We start from the raw sequence: 20,203 nt of genomic DNA, 5'->3' as shown, positions 1-20,203 counted from the left end.
CAGGTGGACTGATAAGGTAACAAATGTGGGGGGGGGGGGGGGGGGGTCCAGAGAATCGGTGAGGAAAGGACAGGATGGTAGGACACTGGAATACACCCATCTAATAACTGAGGACATAAGTTGCAAGTGCTACACTGAGATGAAGAGGTTGGCACAAGGGAGCAATTGCGTTAACAGCAGGTGCTCAAAATGACCCCCCCCCTCTGTGGTGGCAACAGCACCTCAACATATTCAGAAAATGTTGTCAAACACTCATCATATTTTAGCTGCTGAAATTCTTGAAACAACAAGGCAAATACTGCCTCCTAGCTCAGAGTACAAACAGATTTTTTGCATCACGGATAAATCATATGAATGTAGACCTGGAGAAAGAGCAGGACAGGTAAGTATTCTATCACCAGAAACACCTCATAATGTTGTTGCAGACAGATTGGCAGTGTTTGACCTTGCATTGCAAAAACTAGCTGTAGATGTATTTGTAAGTTGTTGAAACTCTTAGAAGAGGATTGCAGAGTATTGTTCACATACATATCAGAAGTTAAACTCTGATTGATAAGAATAGGTCCACTTATTCATGTTGCACTAACTGCAGACCACACTCCAGTTTTCAGATCTCGCTGATGATCCTTATGTAACTGATGAGAACTTTCAGAATTATAATATCGCTTGTTCTGAAATTTCACATGCCCTGATAAATGCAGTGATGTTTCATCAGAAGAAAAAGAGCCTGAAGTCTACTTCATGCACAGAGTGCAACAGCCTGTTACAGTACCGATGTCTGAACTGGTCAGTTGATGCACTACCATTATTACCAGGCATTTTGTTAACAGCTTTTCATGGCTGTAGCTTAAAGGTTAGGAATACATCATCTTCGACTGCCATGTTTCATTTTCTTCAGTGCATGTTTTGGAGTTACATATCCATTTTCAAGAGCTACATTAATGTGTTTTGGTGTTACTCTCTCTTTAGTTCAGTATGTTTTCACCAATGGAACACCATCACTCTGCTCGGTTTCACTTTGAGTTTGTCTGCAGCTCTGCTAATGGGTGCTGCTTGCACACAAGTCTATAGTGCCAATTGCAGAACAATTTTCCAACATGATTTTAACTTGCCTAGTTTATTTTTCTTTGTGCTATTTGGTTTTCTACAGCTTTTTTGTTCAACATGGATCCAGTCTACAAAAATTTTAAAAACCTACGTAGTGTCATATCATTGGAAATATGTACACCACGAAATTTTCATCCGAGAATGAAACAGTATTCAACATGTGACTCTGTTCTTGTGTATTTCATCATGATGTACACTTGTTGATCTGTCACATACACCACAATGAATGAGAACCCTATGTAACAAGGCAAAAAAAAGTATTCTCTATTGCCCAGTAAACGTGGTACAATACAAAATGTTAATCAATAGGTTATCTGCCACATTGAGCAAGTGAGAGGGAAAGCGTGACGGGCTGATGGGACATGCCTACAGGGGGTACCGATTCTCATACAACGCCAGGCACAGTGCTTGCACCATATGTAAAATATCCTGTACATATAGTAATGAGTATTGCCATCAACTTATTTTTTACAGTCTTAGATGAGTATTCAAGGTTTGATGTATACAAAGCAGATCATTTGTGATCTATCACGGAAACATTAACAAATCATAATTTCTTTCTGATTTTCATACTAAAGGATACTTTTTTTAAAGGAAGTAGTGTTTGAATAAGCATAAAAAAATTGATTATTAAATTTTTACCTTAAAAATTCTCCATGGTTTTCTGAACAAGAAAAAGTTTACTTGAAGGAAGTTTCAGTAACCCAATGTCATGCAGACAACTGTGTTAAAAACAGAATTTGATTCTCGCTTGTTTGTTTTTTATGAATTCTTCATCTGTAATGATGGCTAACCTGCATAAACATCATGGCTGCTTTGCTTTTGTTTATATAAAGAGCTTGATTATGGTTTTTCCCACTAACATTTGTGTCTCATCTACATACATACCCCACAAGTCACCGTACGATGCATGGTGCAGGGTGCCCTGTACCACTACTAATCATTTCCTCCCCTGTTCCACTCACAGATAGAGCAATGGAAAAATGACTGTCTATATGCCTCCATATGAGCCTTAATTTCTCTTATCTTTGCTGTTCTTACGTGAAGTGTAGGATCATTCTGCAATCAGCTTCAAATGCTGGTTCTCTAAACAGTGTGTTTTGAAGTTCCCTCCATGGATTACCATCTGAGCACCTGAATCACCTCTGTAACACTTGTGTGTCATTTGAACCTACCGGTAACAAATTTAAAATCTAGTAGCCAGCTCTCAATTGCTTCAACGTCTTCCTTTAATCCAAACTGTGCAGATCCCGAACACTTGGGCAGTACTCGAGAACAGATTGCACTAGTGTTCTGTGTGTGATCTCCTTTACAGATGAACCACGCTTTCCTAAAATTCCCTCAATAAATCGAAGTCACCCATTTGCCTTTCCTGCCGTAATCCTCACGTGCTCGTTCCATTTCATATAGCTTTGCAACATTATGCCAAGATATTTAAATGATGTGACCGTGTCAACTAATGCTGTATCTGAACATTACAAGTTTGTTTTCCCTACTCATTCACATTAACTCACATTTTTCTTAATTTAGAACTAACAGCAGTGCGTCACACCCACTAGAAATTTTGTCTATGTCACCTTGTATCATCCTACAGTCACTCATCTACGACATATTCCCATTCACCATAGCAGATTGCTGCCCACCTTGTCTGCCAAATCATTTATGTATACAGAGAATAACAGCAGTCCTATCACACTTCCCTGGAGCACTCCTGAAGATACCCTTGTCTCTGATGAACATGTGCTATTGAGGACAACATATTGGGTTCTATTACTTAAGAAGTCTTTGAACCACTCACATATCTGACAACCTGAGTTGTATGCTCGTACTTTTGTTGACAGTCTACAATGGGCTATTGCGTCAAATGCTTATCGGAAATCTAGAAATATGGAATTTACCTGTTGCCCTTTGTCTGTAATTTGCAGTATACCCTGTGAGAAAAGGGCAAGCTGAGCTTCACACGAGGGATGGTTTCTAAAACTGTGCTGATTAGTGGACATAATCTTTTTGGTCTCTAGGAAATTTATTATATTCAAACTCAGAATATGCTCTAGAATTCTGCAGCAAACTTACGTTAAGAACATTAGTCTGTAATTTTGTGGGTTCGTTCTTTTACCCTTCTTATATACAGGAGTCACCGGTGCTTTTTTCCAGCCACTTGGGGTTTTGCACTGGGTGAGAGATTTGTGTTAAACGCATGCTAAGGGGCTGATGCCATAGAGTACGCTTTGCAAAATCGAAGTGGGATTCCAACTGGACCTGGTGACTAATCTGTTTTCAACTCTTTCAGTTGTTTCTTTATGCCAGGGATGCTTATTAACATGTCATCCATGTGGGAGTCTGTTCAGTGGTCAAATGATGGTTTATCAGTATGATTGTCCTGCATGAATGATTTCTTAAATGCGGAATTCAAAACTTCAGCTTTTGATTTACTACTTTCAATTGCCACACCAGCATATTCAATGAGTGACTGGATGGAAGCCACAGGCCCCCTTAGCCGTATTACATAGGACCAGAATTTTCTCAGGTTCTCGGTCCAGGCGAAAGAACTTGCCCCCCTTCTAACAGCCGTGTACCACAAGTCACTAGAGGAACGGAAGGTTCCAAATGATTGGAAAAGAGCACAGGTAGTCCCAGTCTTCAAGAAGGGTCGTCGAGCAGATGCGCAAAACTATAGACCTATATCTCTGATGTCGATCTGTTGTAGAATTTTAGAACATGTTTTTTGCTCGAGTATCATGTCGTTTTTGGAAACCCAGAACCTACTATGTAGGAATCAATATGGATTCCGGAAACAGCGATCGTGTGAGACCCAACTCGCTTTATTTAGTCATGAGACCCAGAAAATATTAGATACAGGCTCCCAGGTAGATGCTATTTTTCTTGACTTCCGAAAGGCGTTTGATACAGTTCCGCACTGTCGCTTGATAAACAAAGTAAGAGCCTATGGAATATCAGACCAGCTGTGTGTCTGGATTGAAGAGTTTTTAGCAAACAGAACACAGCATGTTGTTATCAATGGAGAGACGTCTACAGACGTTAAAGTAACCTCTGGCGTGCCACAGGGGAGTGTTATGGGACCATTGCTTTTCACAATATATATATAAATGACCTAGTAGATAGTGTCGGAAGTTCCATGCGGCTTTTCGCGGATGATGCTTTAGTATACAGAGAAGTTGCAGCATTAGAAAATTGTAGCGAAATGCAGGAAGATATGCAGCGGATAGGCACTTGGTGCAGGGAGTGGCAACTGACCCTTAACATAGACAAATGTAATGTATTGCGAATACATAGAAAGAAGGATCCTTTATTGTATGATTATATGATAGCGGAACAAACACTGGTAGCAGTTACTTCTGTAAAATATCTGGGAGTATGCGTGCGGAACGATTTGAAGTGGAATGATCATATAAAATTAACTGTTGGTAAGGCGGGTACCAGGTTGAGATTCATTGGGAGAGTCCTTAGAAAATGTAGTCCATCAACAAAGGAGGTGGCTTACAAAACACTCGTTCGACCTATACTTGAGTATTGCTCATCAGTGTGGGATCCGTACCAGATCGGGTTGACGGAGGAGATAGAGAAGATCCAAAGAAGAGCGGCGCATTTCGCACAGGGTTATTTGGTAACCGTGATAGCATTACGGAGATGTTTAACAAACTCAAGTGGCAGACTCTGCAAGAGAGGCGTTCTGCATTGTGGTGTAGCTTGCTCGCCAGGTTTCGAGAGGGTGCGTTTCTGGATGAGGTATCGAATATATTGCTTCACCCTACTTATACCTCCCGAGGAGATCACAAGTGTAAAATTAGAGAGATTAGAGCGTGCACGGAGGCTTTCAGACAGTTGTTCTTCCCGCGAACCATATGCGACTGGAACAGGAAAGGGAGGTAATGACAGTGGCATGTAAAGTGCCCTCCGCCACACATCGTTGAGTGGCTTGTGGGGTGTAGATGTAGATGTAGGTTCCCTGGAATGTCTTTTGCAAAAGTACAATGGTGGTAGTTGTATTCTTCATGCATCAAGCTTTTCACAGACGCATGAATCTCTGCTAACTTTGTCCATCGTCATTTGAGTGTTCTCTTTTTTGGACCGATAGTGCGACAGCATTTGCATCCTCATCATTTTCTGAATTTCTCTGCTAAGCCACAGTGGATCTTTCCCATCCTTAACCCACTTCCTAGGCACATACTTGTCCAGACCACAATTTATAATCTGTTTAAACTTTGCCCATAATTACTCTATGTTCAATATACTGGAACTAAATGAGTACAGTTCATTGTCTAAGTGATATTTTAACAACTGCTTACCTGCTCTTCCTAGCGCAAACACTCTACTAGCCTTCTTAACTGGTTTATTACCTTTCATCAGCACAATTGCTATGTTGACGTCATGATCACTAATCGCTGTCTGTATACTGATGTCATCAATTGCTTCAGCCTGAATGAGATTTTTCACTCTGCAGCGGAGTGTGCGCTGATATGAAACTTCCTGGCAGATTAAAACCGTGTGCCCGACCAAGACTCGAACTCGGGACCTTTGCCTTTCACGGGCAAGTGCTCTACCAACGGAGCTACCGAAGCACGACTCACGCCCGGTACTCACAGCTTTACTTCTGCCAGTACCTCGTCTCCTACCTTCCAAACTTTACAGAAGCTCTCCTGCGAACCTTGCAGAACTAGCACTCCTGAAAGAAAGGATACTGCGGAGACATGGCTTAGCCACAGCCTGGGGGATGTTTCCAGAATGAGATTTTTCATTCTGCAGCGGAGTGTGCGCTGATATGAAACTTCCTGGCAGATTAAAACCGTGTGCCCGACCGAGACTCGAACTCGGGACCTTTGCCTTTCGCGGGCAAGGTAGAGCACTTGCCCGCGAAAGGCAAAGGTCCCGAGTTCGAGTCTCGGTCGGGCACACGGTTTTAATCTGCCAGGAAGTTTCATATCAGCGCACACTCCGCTGCAGAGTGAAAAATCTCATTCTGGAAACATCCCCCAGGCTGTGGCTAAGCCATGTCTCCGCAGTATCCTTTCTTTCAGGAGTGCTAGTTCTGCAAGGTTCGCAGGAGAGCTTCTGTAAAGTTTGGAAGGTAGGAGACGAGGTACTGGCAGAAGTAAAGCTGTGAGTACCGGGCGTGAGTCGTGCTTCGGTAGCTCCGTTGGTAGAGCACTTGCCCGTGAAAGGCAAAGGTCCCGAGTTCGAGTCTCGGTCGGGCACACGGTTTTAATCTGCCAGGAAGTTTCATATCAGCGCACACTCCGCTGCAGAGTGAAAAATCTCATTCTGGAAACATCCCCCAGGCTGTGGCTAAGCCATGTCTCCGCAGTATCCTTTCTTTCAGGAGTGCTAGTTCTGCAAGGTTCGCAGGAGAGCTTCTGTAAAGTTTGGAAGGTAGGAGACGAGGTACTGGCAGAAGTAAAGCTGTGAGTACTGGGCGTGAGTCGTGCTTCGGTAGCTCATTTGGTAGAGCACTTGCCCGCAAAAGGCAAAGGTCCCGAGTTCGAGTCTCGGTCGGGTACACAGTTTTAATCTGCCAGAAAGTTTCATATCAGCGCACACTCCGCTGCAGAATGAAAATCTCATTCTGGAGAAATATTTTTACTATGAACTGACTTTATATTGTTGACCTTGTGCTGCTGACCACACACTTCCTAAACAACTGACCATACTGTTTTGATTTTATCCTGTGAATTAGCTATTCTATTTGCACAGCATATACTCGTCGCTTTCCTAATAACATTTTTAAGCACCTTAAAATACTGTTTGTGATAGGCTTTTGTAGCATGATTGAGAATACTTCTAACATTTTCATATAACTCCCACTTTGTTCTACATGACATCCTTATCCCACTAGTCAGCCACCCAGGCTGCCTATTACTGCTAGCACCCTGTTTAGAACGTTCTAATGGAAAGCAACTCTCAAAGAGCATGAGAAATGTGTTAAGGAAAGTGTTATATTTATCATCTATGTTATCGACTGTTGCTGTTTCGAAGAGCGCGCTGCAGCGTGTTGTGTGAAGCAGTACCCTCCGTTTCTTGCGGTGGTGCTGCGCCAGGACTTCTCCAGAAATTGCAGTTTATTAGAAGTTAAGTGATTGGTGATATGTTGTTTCATTTACTTGTTAAATTCTACTTGTTTTCTTGGTGTGGTCACCAGCCGCTTTGTTTTGGGGTCAACCCACCATTCTTCTCCGTTTGCCCACCCATGGTAAGGTGGTTATTTATGAATTGGCTGGTCCGTTTTTCCCTTGTGGAGTAGGGGCAGGTTAGAGCACCTACAGTTCGGGTTGTTCGGTAATCTCCCTATCAATCTGCCGTATGTTAGTAGCTGCCTCTGTCATGTTTGTCGGATTCGGTGTGTTAACGAATTCATTGCTTGGAGTGTAATGGCCTAATTCCTGAAATATCTTTTTATCTTGCCTATCATCTTGAGAGGCGGTATATGTGTACTGTAGAGCATGTTAACTCGTTTGGCCAACCTTGTATAATTTTATACAAGATTACATTTCATGGGCTTTTATTTAAATGGTCATTTTAGTATATAAAGTTGCCACCCTTCTACCGTAAGACTTTTCTTAGAAGTTAAAATCAAGTTGCACCTTTGGTGGCAAGTTAATCTTTTAATAGTGTTTTGTAGCATTACCATCCCTCCTACGGGGTGCATAGTTTGCGTGCTTGTGTGAATTGTTAAAACTTTTAGCTTAAAGTAATCTAGTGTGTTGCAGATTTGCACCAGTGTAGTCTTTCTGAGGCTGTTGTGAGCGGTCGTGACTACGGCCGTGTTAAAAGGGAGCGGCCAGATCCTCAGCCCGAAAGCTCATACACTCAATAATTTGTTTCTTTCTGCCTCTGAATAAATTGTAACTTGATATTTAGAGGGTGCTTTCTGCTTATAATTTTAAATCTGTTTCTTTTTCTTTCTTTTTTTTTTTTTTTTAGGAATAAAATTTCCATTTGTTAAAAGCAATTTGATTATGATTTCATCAGTTACCCCCTGTCAACTACTTCCACACTCACATAGTGTGATTAAATGTGTTAATGTTCTTTAAGAATCGCTAGTAAATAAAATAAAATTTTAAGATTTTTTTCTTTTTTTTTTAAAGTAAATCACGGTTCATTGACACTATAAACATCCTGCCACTCTTGCTCCTTGACAAGGTTTAAAAAACTCTCCATTGCTGTTGGATTAACTTTCCTGCATAGTTTGTAATTATATGTGACATTTGTTTGAGTACAAAAGCTTTTTACTGTTAAAATTTGTGCATCATGGTCTGAAAGGCCGTTCACCCTTTTACTAACAGAATGCCCATCTAGTAATAAAGAATGAATACAAATATTTCCTATGGCTGTGCTACTGTTCCCCTGCATCCTACTTGGAAAAAACACAGTCTGCATCAGATCATATGAATTTGAGATGTACCAATATACTTTTTCTTGCACCATCATATACAAAATTTATATTGAAGTCACCACATACAACTAATCCCTAGTACTTACTACAAAGTGAATCAAGAACCCCCTCTAGCTAGGGATGAAATGCTCTGAAGTCAGAGTTAAGGGACCTATAAATAACAACAATTAGAAGTTTAGTCTCACTAAATTCCACTGCCCTTGCACAACATTCAAATATCTGTTCAGTGCAGTGCCGTGATATGTCTATGGACTCGAATGGAATACTGCTTTTTACGTACATGGCCACTCCCACACCTCACAAGGAACTCCTTGAAAAACAGCCAGCTAATCTGTATCCTGGTAAAGGAAGCCTCAGAATTGTCAAATTATTTAAGTGGTGCTTTGATACACCAATAATTTCAAAGTCAACATCTATAAGCAGTAAATCTAATTATCTGAGTATTTACATGCTACAGAGTGCAGACTTCCTTTGAATGACTCTAAAACTGTCACAGTGGAATTGGCTGGCCTGTAAAACCATCCAACAATTAATTTGGTTTCACCTAGGCCTATTAAATGTGACCAGACAACTTCAATGTCACCCTCAATTTCAACCTCAATAGAGACAATATTTTCATCAACTGCAATGAACACTCCCCCTCCTATGGTGTCTATCTGTCCTTCCAATGAATGTTCCATGACTCGCTAAATATCTCAAAGCTTTCTGCTTCAGGTTTTAGCCAGCTCTCAGATCCAAGAATAATAAGGGCTTATGATTTTCCTGGAGAGCAATAAATTCACGAACTTTGTTAGAAATACCTCAACAATTTACTGATAAATATTTGATAGTCAAAATATTTTTACTCTGAATGCCGTCTAATGTCCCTATCTGCGTATTGACTGGCAAGTGTTCATAGGAGTATCTCAAACTACTTCCTAGCACTCCCCAACTACTCTGCTTCTTGAATAGCTGCTTCCTTTGTGTAGTACACCCCTGACCTATCAAAGGAGGCGTATAATTCACCACCGGATAACACAGTCTAGAAATCTGCAGTCTATACCATCGCAGAGTAAACAAAGCCTTTGGTTGAGATCCTCCGCTCGGGCTCAAACCAAAGAATCCCAATAAATTCTGGGAACAATGCTGCAAAATGCAATCACTGCTCGCACCCCGCATGCTACGCTAGCAGCCTTCACTACCCCCTGCCAGCCGCCTGTATGAACTAAGGGTGGCATCAGAACTCATGAGAAGGGCATTGTCAGTATCAATGTGAGCCACCACTTATAGGCTACTGCACCCTTCTTGCTCGATAGCCACAGGAAAGCCACCTCCGCATCTTGGATGAGGCCCCCTGACAGACAACAAGAACATGTTAGCTTTCTTTCCAGCGCTGAACACTATCTTCATAAGTGGCTCCATAGTGAGCCTAATGTTGGAGCTCCCAATAAGTAGCAAGCCTCTGTTTATGAGTACCCCCTTGGTCCATGCTGAAGAACAGCCACCTGTTCACTCAAAGGAGCAAATAGGCGAGGCCAGATGGCCAGTCTCCATATGGCCCTCTGCCTCAAGCAGCATAAGCACGTTACATCCTACCACACACCCTGCTGAGAGGTTGGATCCTCCACATTCGGTACAGCAGGAGATGCCTTGGCAACAGAGCCTACGGGTGAAACAAGCGACACATGTATCTGATATGATGCCCGATTCTCAGTCACTGCTACGCTCTGAGACAGCAGCGTTACGGTGGCAGACTGTAGCCAGAACCTGGCAGACTGTAGACAGAACCACATTTAAACTGTTCATGAACTGTGGTCAGCTCCTCCTGCATCCGCACACAGCATGGAAGACTAACTGAAGACGTAAACTGTAAAAGCTAATAGATAATAGGTATGCAACTTGGTACCCTCCTGATGCATCACCCATAAACGCTGATGCCTTAATGAGTTGTGTAGTTGGTTGTTCGGAGGAAATGACAACTGAGCTGCAGACTTCTTGAATTTACATGTACAAAATGTAAGATTAAACCTCTTTTGACACCCGAGCACACGAAATTTAAGCATATAGACTACTAAGAAAACACAAGAAAAGCTAGATATGTAACTTGCTGACCTGATTTGTCACAGGTGACAGCTGAGGCCGGACTGAATGTCTATCTAGCCTGAACCAAATGGTCACTTGTCTTCAAAACAAACAAAGAAGCAACTACTGCACTACTGAGTGCCTCAATATACACTTGCAAAACATGAGATTAAACGCAAATACAAAAACACACATGAAATTTAAGGAAAGTAAACTACTAAGAAAAAACAGCAAGAGCTAAACATATTACTTGCTGTCCTGGAGATGTGTGACAAGTGACAACTGGAGGTGCACCAGTGCAGTAAGTCTTAATTAAAACTATTCTCTATGGCCCTTTACTAAAAATCTCAGGAAATGCATTTTAGTAGTACTTCAAATCCCCGAAAGTTGACTTTTTTATGTTCTTGTACACACTGCTTCAAAATTATTGAAAATGGAGAAATGAAATTTCACACACTGGTTTAAAACATACTTAACTAAGAAGCAGAGCATTCTTATGACTTAAATTTGAAAACAGGGGATTTTTTTCAAAAAGAAAAACTATGAGTTAATTGCACGACATTGCACAGGTGAGGACGGTATTCCTGCTGAACTTCTCAAGGCTGGAGACGAAATCCTCTGTTTCAAAATCCACAAGCTAATCGAGCAAATTTGGGTAAAACATGAAATACCAGAGGAATGGAAGGTAGCTGTGATATGCCCCATATATAAAAAGAAAGACAAATCCGTATGTGACAACTACAGGGGCATAGCGCTACTCAACACCTGTTATAAGATCTTCTCCAACTGCCTATTACAACGAATAAAACCTATAGCAACAGACATAATTGGAGAATACCAAGGAGGTTTCCAGGCAGGGCGATCAACCACGGACCAGATTTTTGTCCTAAAACAGGTCTGTGAAAAAATGTACGAATACGGGCGAGAGATACATCTCCTGTTTGTAGACTTCGAGAAGGCTTACGACAGTATACATAGACCTAGCCTGATTAGAACTATGACAGAGTTTGGTATACCAAAGAAGTTGGTCAAACTGGTAGAGGTATGCCTAAATGACACAAAACTTAAGGTTAAGGTAGGCAATCAAATGACAGAAAGCTTCCAAGTTGTAACAGGATTACGCCAAGGAGATGGGCTATCACCTGTCCTCTTCAACCTGGCACTCGAGAAGGTAATGCGGGATTTCAACAGAGAAAACATCGAGGGCATTCAAATTGGTAATGAACACATTACATATCTGGCCTATGCAGACGACACTGCACTATTAGCATGCACACAAGAAGATCTGAAGAGAAGTATCCTGACCTTGGAGTTATTGGCAGCTAGTATCGGTCTACAAATTAGCTCTGAAAAGACAGAGTATATGACCATAGGAAGAAAGATCCAGAACTCTCAAGATTTAATTGTGAACCACACCAGGTATAAACATGTGAAAGAGTTCAAATACCTCAGATCATTTTTTGCAGAAGTAACATCAACTGAAGCAGAGATAAAAGCACGACTGCAGGCGGGAAACAGATACTATCACTCTCTAGACCCTATATTAAAATATAGAAGTGTCTCGGAACAACTAAAGCTACGGTTGTATAAGACATTAATAATGCCAGTAGTACTTTACGGTTCTCAAACCTGGAGCACTCGAAAACGAGACCTTAAGCGACTGATAACATTTGAAAGGAAAGTCCTCAGGAAAATATTTGGACCAGTCAGAGATCAGACTACTGGAGAATGGATAAGACGCCAAAACACTGAATTAGAAGAGCTGTACAAGGAGCCTAACATCTTGGGAGTGATGAGAAGCAAAAGACTGCAATGGGCTGGACATGTTTTCAGAATGGAGGCAACAAGATGGCCCAAAATCACAATGGACTGGACCCCGTCAGGCAGCAGACCAGTGGGAAGACCTAGAAAGAGGTGGATCGATGGAGTGAGAGAAGACCTGTTGCAGCTGGGAGTCACGGAAAACTGGAGACAGATAGCAGAAAACAGAGATGGATGGAGAGCTCTAACTGTGGTGGCGCGCGGTCCTCTGGGCCTGATCGCGTGAAAATGAAGAAGAAGAAGATGAGTTAATTATGGAAATTATTGACATCTACATCTACATCTATGTGATTACTCTGCCATTCATGCCTCGCAGAGGGTTCAATGAACCACCTTCAAGATGTTTCTCTACTGTTCCACTCTCGAACGGCATGCGGGAAAAACGAGCACTTAAATTTTTCTGTGCGAGCCCCGATTTCTCTTATTTTATCATAATGAACATTTCTCCCTACGTAGGTGGGTGCCAACAGAATGTTTTTGCAATTGGAGGAGAGAACTGGTGATTGAAATTTCATGAGACGATCCCGTCGCAAAGAAAAATGCCTTTGTTTTAATGATTGCCATTCCAATTCATGTACCATGTCTGTGACACTATCTCCCCTATTTCATGATAATATAAAACGAGCTGCCCTTCTTTGTACTTTTTCAATGTCATCCGTCAGTCCCACCTGATGCGGATGCCGTACCGCAGAGCAATACTCTAGAACAGGGCGGACAAGCGTGGTGTAAGCAGTCACTTTAGTAGACCTGTTGCACATTCTAAGTGTTCTGCCAACGAATCACAGTCTTTGGTTTGCTCTACCCACAATATTATCTATGTGATCGTTCCAATTTAGGTTATTTGTAATTGTAGTCCCTAAGTATTTAGTTGAATTTACAGCCTTCAGATTTGTGTGATTTATCGCGTAATCGAAATTTGGCTGATTTCTTCTAGTACTCATGTTAATAACTTCACACTTTTCCTTATTCAGGGTCAATTGCCACTTTTCGCACCATACAGATATGTTATCTAAATTATTTTGCAAGTCGTTTTGATCATCTGATGACTTTACAAGACTGTAAATGAGCATCATCTGCAAACAATATAAGACGGCTACTCAGATTGTCTCCTATGCCGTTAATATAGATCAGGAACAATAGAGGGCCTAAACACTTCCTTGGGGAAAGCCAGATATTACTTCTATTTACTCAATGACTTTCAGTCTATTACTATGAACTGTGACCTTTCTGACAGGAAATCACGAATCCAGTCGCAAAACTGAGGTGATACTCCGTAGGCACACAGTTTGGTTAGAAGACGCTTGTGAGGAATGATGTCGAAAGCCTTCTGGAAATCTGTCGATAGCACTTATTACTTCATGGGTATAAAGAACTAGTTGTGTCTCACAAGAACAATATTTTCTGAAACTGTGCTGACTATGTGTCAATAAATCGTTTTCTTCAAAGTACTTTATAATGTTCGAGTACAGTATACATTCCAAAACCCTACTGCAAATTGACATTAGTGATATAGGCCTGTAACTCAGCAGATTACTCCTACTTCCCTTTTTGGGTATTGGTGCAACTTGAGCAATTTTCCAGTCTTTAGGTATGGATCTTTCTGTGAGCAAGTGGTTATATATAATTGCTAAATATGGAGCTATTTTATCAGCATACTATGAGAGGAACCTGACTGGCATAGAATCTGGACCGGAGGCCTTGCCTTTATTAAGTGATTTAAGCTGCTTTGTTACACAGAGGATATCTGCTACTATGTTTCTCATCTTGGCACTTGTTTTTGATTGGAATTCAGGAATATTTACTTCGTCGTCTTTGGTGAAGGAGTTTTCGAAAACCGTGCTTTAGTGGCACTATCATCAGTGACTTCACCGTTGTTATCATGCAGTGAAGGTATTGATTGCGTCTTGCCACTGGTGTGCTTTATGTATGACCAGAATCTCTTTGGGCTTTCTGCCACATTTCGAGACAGAATTTCGCTGTGGAAATTATTAAAAGCATCTCGCATTGAAGTACGCGCTATATTTTGAACTTCTGTAAAACTTTGCCAATCTTGGGGAACAATCCAATTAATAATTTATTCTGATTGTCAGGTATAACGTCTACCCATACTATTTCACACAAACTATCTACTTCAATTTCGCTACAAGGCAATCTACTTCTGACAGCAATAAATATTCCACCACCAACTGTATTTAATCTATCCTTTCTGAACACTGTTAGATCGTTTCAAAAAAATTCAGCTGAACTTATTTCCAGCTTTAGCAAGCTCTCTGTACCTACAACTATTTGAGCTTCAGTGCTTTCTATTAGGGCTTGGAGCTCTGGTTCTTTCCCAACACAGCTATGACAATTTAAAACTACGATACCAATCGTTTCTACCTGCCCACTTTTAGACGGATGTCCCTTCTGTGGTTCCCTGAGACCCCTCTAACCTAAAAAACTGCCCAGTCCCTTCTACACAGCCCCGCTACATGTGTAGCCGCCTACTGTGTGTAGTGGGCTCCTGACCTATTAAGCGGAACCCGGAAACCCACCACCTGATGGTGCAAGTCAAGGAATCGGCAGCCTACATGGTCACAGAACCGCCTGAGCCTCTGATTCAGACCCTCCACTTGGCTCGGCACCAAAGGACCACAGTTGGTTCTATCGACAATTCTGCAGATGGTGAGCTCTGCCTTAATCTCGGAAGCAAGACTAGCAGTCTTTACCATTTCTGCTAGCCGCCTGAAACCAGACAGAATCTGCTCCAATCCAAAGAGACACAAATCACTGGTACTAACATGAGCCACCACCTGCAGTTGGCTGCACCCTGTACTCTTCATGGCATCTGGAAGCACCCTTTCCACATCCGGAACGACTCCCCCGGGAATGCACACGGAGTGCACACTGGCTTCTTTCCCCTCCTTGGCAGCCATGTTCCTAAGGGGCCCCATTATGCGCCTAACGTTGGAGCTCCTAACTACCAGCAAACCCACCCTCTGTTAATGCCCAGACCTTGCGGGCCGAGAAGCTTCCTCTGGAACAGGGTGGACAACTGCATCCGGCTCAGAGACATCGTCAGCCACAGATAACGCCCGAAACCTGTTCGTCAAACGAACCGGGGAGGCCCTATGATCAGCCCCTCGGAAAGTTTTTCGCTGCCTGCCAGACTTTGGAATGATCTCCCACTTGACCACGGGTGAGGGGTCAACCCCAGTGCAGGCAGTACCCAGGGCGGTCACAGCAGTGGACCGATCAGAGGACACATGGGACGTGCTCGACGTCCCTCGCATCCTCATGTTCTATCCCCCACGGTAACGACACTTGGCAGCAGCCTCAAGCCGTGTGATGGAAGCCAAAGCAGCCTGGAGCTATGAGAGAAGGGTCGCCAACTCAGCTGGCATCTGTACACAACAATCACAGTTCTTATCCATTACTGCAGTCGCTCCTGTTTGAAGCTCGTAAGCATATGTAATAACAAGCGAACAGTGTACAACTATAATTAAAAAAATTTGTGAAATGTATGGCAGCAACATCTTTTTGAAGGACTGGTTTAAAGATAATACTACCAAGAGTGTTCAGAGAAAATCAAACTTTTGTATTTTTTTTAAATATGTGTGTACCTACACTCTGTACATATAAGTAACTTGATTTCCGTCATTTCGAACACAAAATACATTGCTGACATTCATTGTCAACAACTCAGATGCCTCACAACACAATCCAAGAACAATGACCACAAAGTACTCGTGAAGTGATGCTACTCCACGATGATGCCAACCTGAATTCTGCTAGTTAGGAAGTCATTCCCACACCCACCTTATTCACCTGGATCTTGTGTCCTTGGATTTTCACATTTTCTACACTCTATCAAACAACCTGCAAGGAACTTTCTTTCTGGATGAAAATGAACTCCAAACATAGCTCAAAGAATCCTTTGCCTCAAAGCCACATGATTTATACAGTTGTGGAATCAAAAAGTTATCCCAGTGCGGGTGGACTGTTGTAAACGGCAATCTCTGGTATGTGTCCATTGTGTTTATAAAACTTACAGAAAAATGCTACGAACTTATTCGTCAAGCCAATAAATATATTTATATACACTGATTAGTCAGAACATTATGGCCACTAGCACACTATCAATATAAACCCATCCAGACAATAGCAGCATCACCTGGAGGAATGACTGCTACTTAGACACACACGGTGTATGTAGTAGGACTGCCAGTGCTGTCCACATGTGGAATGGGGAAGGCACGCTATCCATCAGACTTTGACTGAGGGCAGATTGTGATGGCCCGGAGGCTTGGCACGAGCATTCTGCAAACTGTACAACTTGTCAGGTGTTCGAGGAGTGCTGCGGTGAGGGTCTCCAACACGTGGTGAAATCAAAGTGAAACCACGTCCAGATCTAGTGGGATTGGGCAGTCACCCCAGATGTTGAACAGACTGGTAAAACAGGACAGGCAGAAAACTGTGGCACAACTAACATCTGACTTTAATGCTCAGCAGAGTACAAGTCTATCTGAACACATAATGCACCGATCACTCCTAACAATGGGTTTTCACAGCCAACAACCCACACATGTGCCAATGTTAACACTACGACATTGGCAACAATGACTGAAATGGGTGTGTGACGTCGTACGGTCTGACAAATCCCGATACCTTCTTCATTGTGCCGATGGGAGAGAGTGAATCTGTCATCTTACAGCCGAACAGCTCCTCGACATCTGTACTGCAGGATGGAAACGAGCTGGCGGTGGTTCCATTATGCTCTGGTGAACATTCATGTGGGCATTCATGGTTTTAGTGGAGCTTGTTCAAGGCACTACGGCTGCCACAGAGTATCGTACATTGGTTGTGGGTCACGTACATCCCTTCATGACGATCATGTCTCCCGACGGCAGTGGCATTTTTCAAGAAGATAACGCACCTTGTCACAAGGCCAAGAGAGTGATTTGAGGAACACAGTGTCAAGTTCCAAGTGGTGTGCTGACCCCCCCCCCCCAACTCACCAGATCTGAACTCAAACAAACACATTGGAGATGTGACTGAATGTGTCGTCAGAGCTCACGGTCCCCCGTCCCTGTGTGCAGATGTGGGACCAATTCCCTCCAGCAACCTACCGAGGTCTAATTGCTTTCGTGCCACAATGCATCACCGCTGGTATCTGCGCCAAAGGTGGACATAGCAGAAGGTTTGTTAGAGTATAGAGTAAAAATCTGAAGTAAATCAGTCAAGAACTTTCCAACATATTTGTCCTTTGCAAAGCACTAAAAAAAGAAGGGAAAAAGACATATCATGAAAGATTTATTCAACTGGAACAGAAACCTGTAGACGTGCTGTACACAGACAGATAAACAAATCATTACAATTTCCAAAAAACTGAATGGTTCATTGATGAGAAAGAGCTCCACAAACCATGCAAGTCAGTAACATGCTGTTCCACCTCTAGTCCTTATGTAAGCAGTTATATGGTTTGGCATTGATTGTCAGAGTTGTTGTATGTCCTCTTGAGGGATATCATGATGAATTCAATCCAACTGGCATGGTAGATCATCAAAATCCTGAGGTGGTTGGAGGGCCCTGCCCATAATCCTCCAAACATTCTGAACTGTGGAGAGATCTGGCTACCTTTCTGGCCAAGGTGGGGTTTGTCAAGTAAAAAGACAAGCAGTAGAAACTCTCATTGTGTGTGGACAACAGCGGTGGGATACCAGCCTGATAGTCAACAACCATACGGCCCAACAATCAGGATCGATGGTCTGGAGTGCCATTTCATTTCATATCAGGATCACTTTGGTTGTCATCTGCTGCACCCTTACAGCACAGCAAGACGTCGATAATATTCTACACAGCGTTTTGTTACCCTTCACGGCACGTCGTCCTAGGCTAAGAATTCAGCAAGATAATGGCTGTCTACACATGGTGAGAGTTTCTATTGCTTGCCTTCGTGCTGGGTAAACCCTATCGTGGCCAGCAAGGTAGCTGGATATCTTCCTACTGAGAAAGTTTGGAGCATTATGGGCAGGCTCTCCAATAGTCTTGGTATCTTGACAATGTAACATACAAGTTGGACAGAATTTGGCATGATATCCCTCAGGAGGACATCCGACATTCTACCAATCAATGCCAAACCAAATAACTGTTTGCACGAGGGCCAGAGTTGGACCGATGTGTTCCTGACTTGCTCAGTTTGTGAAGCTCTCTTTCTCTTGAATAAATCAACCAATCTGCCTGACACTGTGGTCATTAGTTTGTCTGTAAATGTACATCAAATCCTGCAATCTCTGTTCGAATCAGTTAACTCCTTTGTGATGCTTTTTTGTTTTGAGTATGTAGAGGGTGACCTAAGAGTCATGGGTTGGTGTTACAGCAGTTATTTGAAATTTCATTTTTGCAGTGTGTAGCTGTAGTCAGACCAAACAAATACTGCCCATCACATGTTTCAAGCAAAGTCCAGTATCAATGAAAGGCATTGGCTTGTTTCCCATTACAAACAAAACTATTTTTAAAGTGGAATTTTATGGACCTGCACTGATTGCTATTGCTGGTAAGTCACTGCTGGAGTATTGGTTATTGTTCATGTTTTACTGTCTCCATTAATAAATTTCGATAAAAGAAATATGCACTGCACTAATCTGGGGTTGCTCTATCGGACAGGCACATAAAATTCCGCTTTAAAAATAATTTTGTTTATAAGGGAAACAAACTGACACTGTCGGTTGACATTGGACATCACATGAAAGATGTTGTGAGTAGTATTTGTTTGTGCTGACTCCAGCTACACATTGCAGAAAGAAGGTAGCAAATATCTGCAAAAATATCACACAAAAAGTGTGATATTACTCTAATGAGGGACCCCAGAGTGTGTCTGTACTGTATTTGAACTTGCAGCAGGATATTAGTAAGTTTTGTACATAAATAGCACTTGCATCACCTAAATGTGCTTGAACTAAGGTACTGGATCACTTCTGTTGTGTACCTATGCAAAACTCCAATTTATGGAGAACCTCTCTATCTAAGGAAAAAATATTTGGGTCCTCAGATTTGTTAAAGAAGATTTTACTGTAGTTATGTGTCTTTTACATAAGGATCATGAGGACAAGATTAATCACAGCATGCACAAAGGTATGCCTGTGATCCATATGTGAATGGAACAGGAAGAAACCCTAATAAACAGTAAAATCAGATTTACCCTTTGCCACGCAGTTTACAGTGGTTTGCAGAGTAGAGATGTAGATGCAGATTTCTACTCTGACATTTCATCATTGCAGAAATAATTTTCATACTTATTACAATAGACAAAACTTATAAATGAAAATATGCAACACTTACTTCTCGAGATCTCATTAGATATCTTACAAGCCGTCCACGCAAAACAGCTAAGGTTTGATTGTCAAAATCGGGAGGACTAATACCAGTTACTGAGTCTACAAGAACTTGCCAGTTTCCCATCTCATTCTCCAGAGAACGGATTTCTTTCTTAATCAACCTGTAGTGACAAACACACAGTGTAAGTATAAATCACTATCCAAACATTACATTATGGAAAATCAGTTTTGTCTCCGTGACAAAAATGACAATGAATCAATCACTGTATGTGTTTTTAAAAATTTATAATACTTAAATCTGAACAATTGAGCCAATAATGAAAATATAAATATTACTAAGAGTAAATAGGCAGGAACATAATTATTAGCACTTAACAAGGCTACTTCAGGAGGTGTAAAACATGGAGAGTGATGTACAAACCAAACAAAAGAAGAAAGAATTATCAATGTAACTACAGAATATATAAGGAACTTAAGCAATATCAATAAG

General features: G+C 41.9%; 1 protein-coding gene across 3 annotated transcripts in view; it reads right to left on the bottom strand.

Annotated features, from left to right (window-relative positions):
- The window catches only part of LOC124711580 (microspherule protein 1), a 139,938-nt gene that overhangs the window by 29,542 nt on the left and 90,193 nt on the right, over nucleotides 1-20,203 (bottom strand). For all 3 annotated transcript variants that reach the window (XM_047241728.1, XM_047241727.1, XM_047241726.1), the window contains one exon: nucleotides 19,718-19,874. In XM_047241728.1, the coding sequence (XP_047097684.1) occupies nucleotides 19,718-19,874 (157 nt within the window). The remainder of the gene's footprint in view (nucleotides 1-19,717; nucleotides 19,875-20,203) is intronic.

This window comes from Schistocerca piceifrons, chromosome 8 (genome assembly GCF_021461385.2).
Source record: "Schistocerca piceifrons isolate TAMUIC-IGC-003096 chromosome 8, iqSchPice1.1, whole genome shotgun sequence".
Classification (NCBI taxonomy): domain Eukaryota; kingdom Metazoa; phylum Arthropoda; class Insecta; order Orthoptera; family Acrididae; genus Schistocerca; species Schistocerca piceifrons.
The sequence above is the reverse complement of the archived record's forward strand: the minus strand, read 5'-3'. Positions and strand labels throughout refer to the sequence as shown.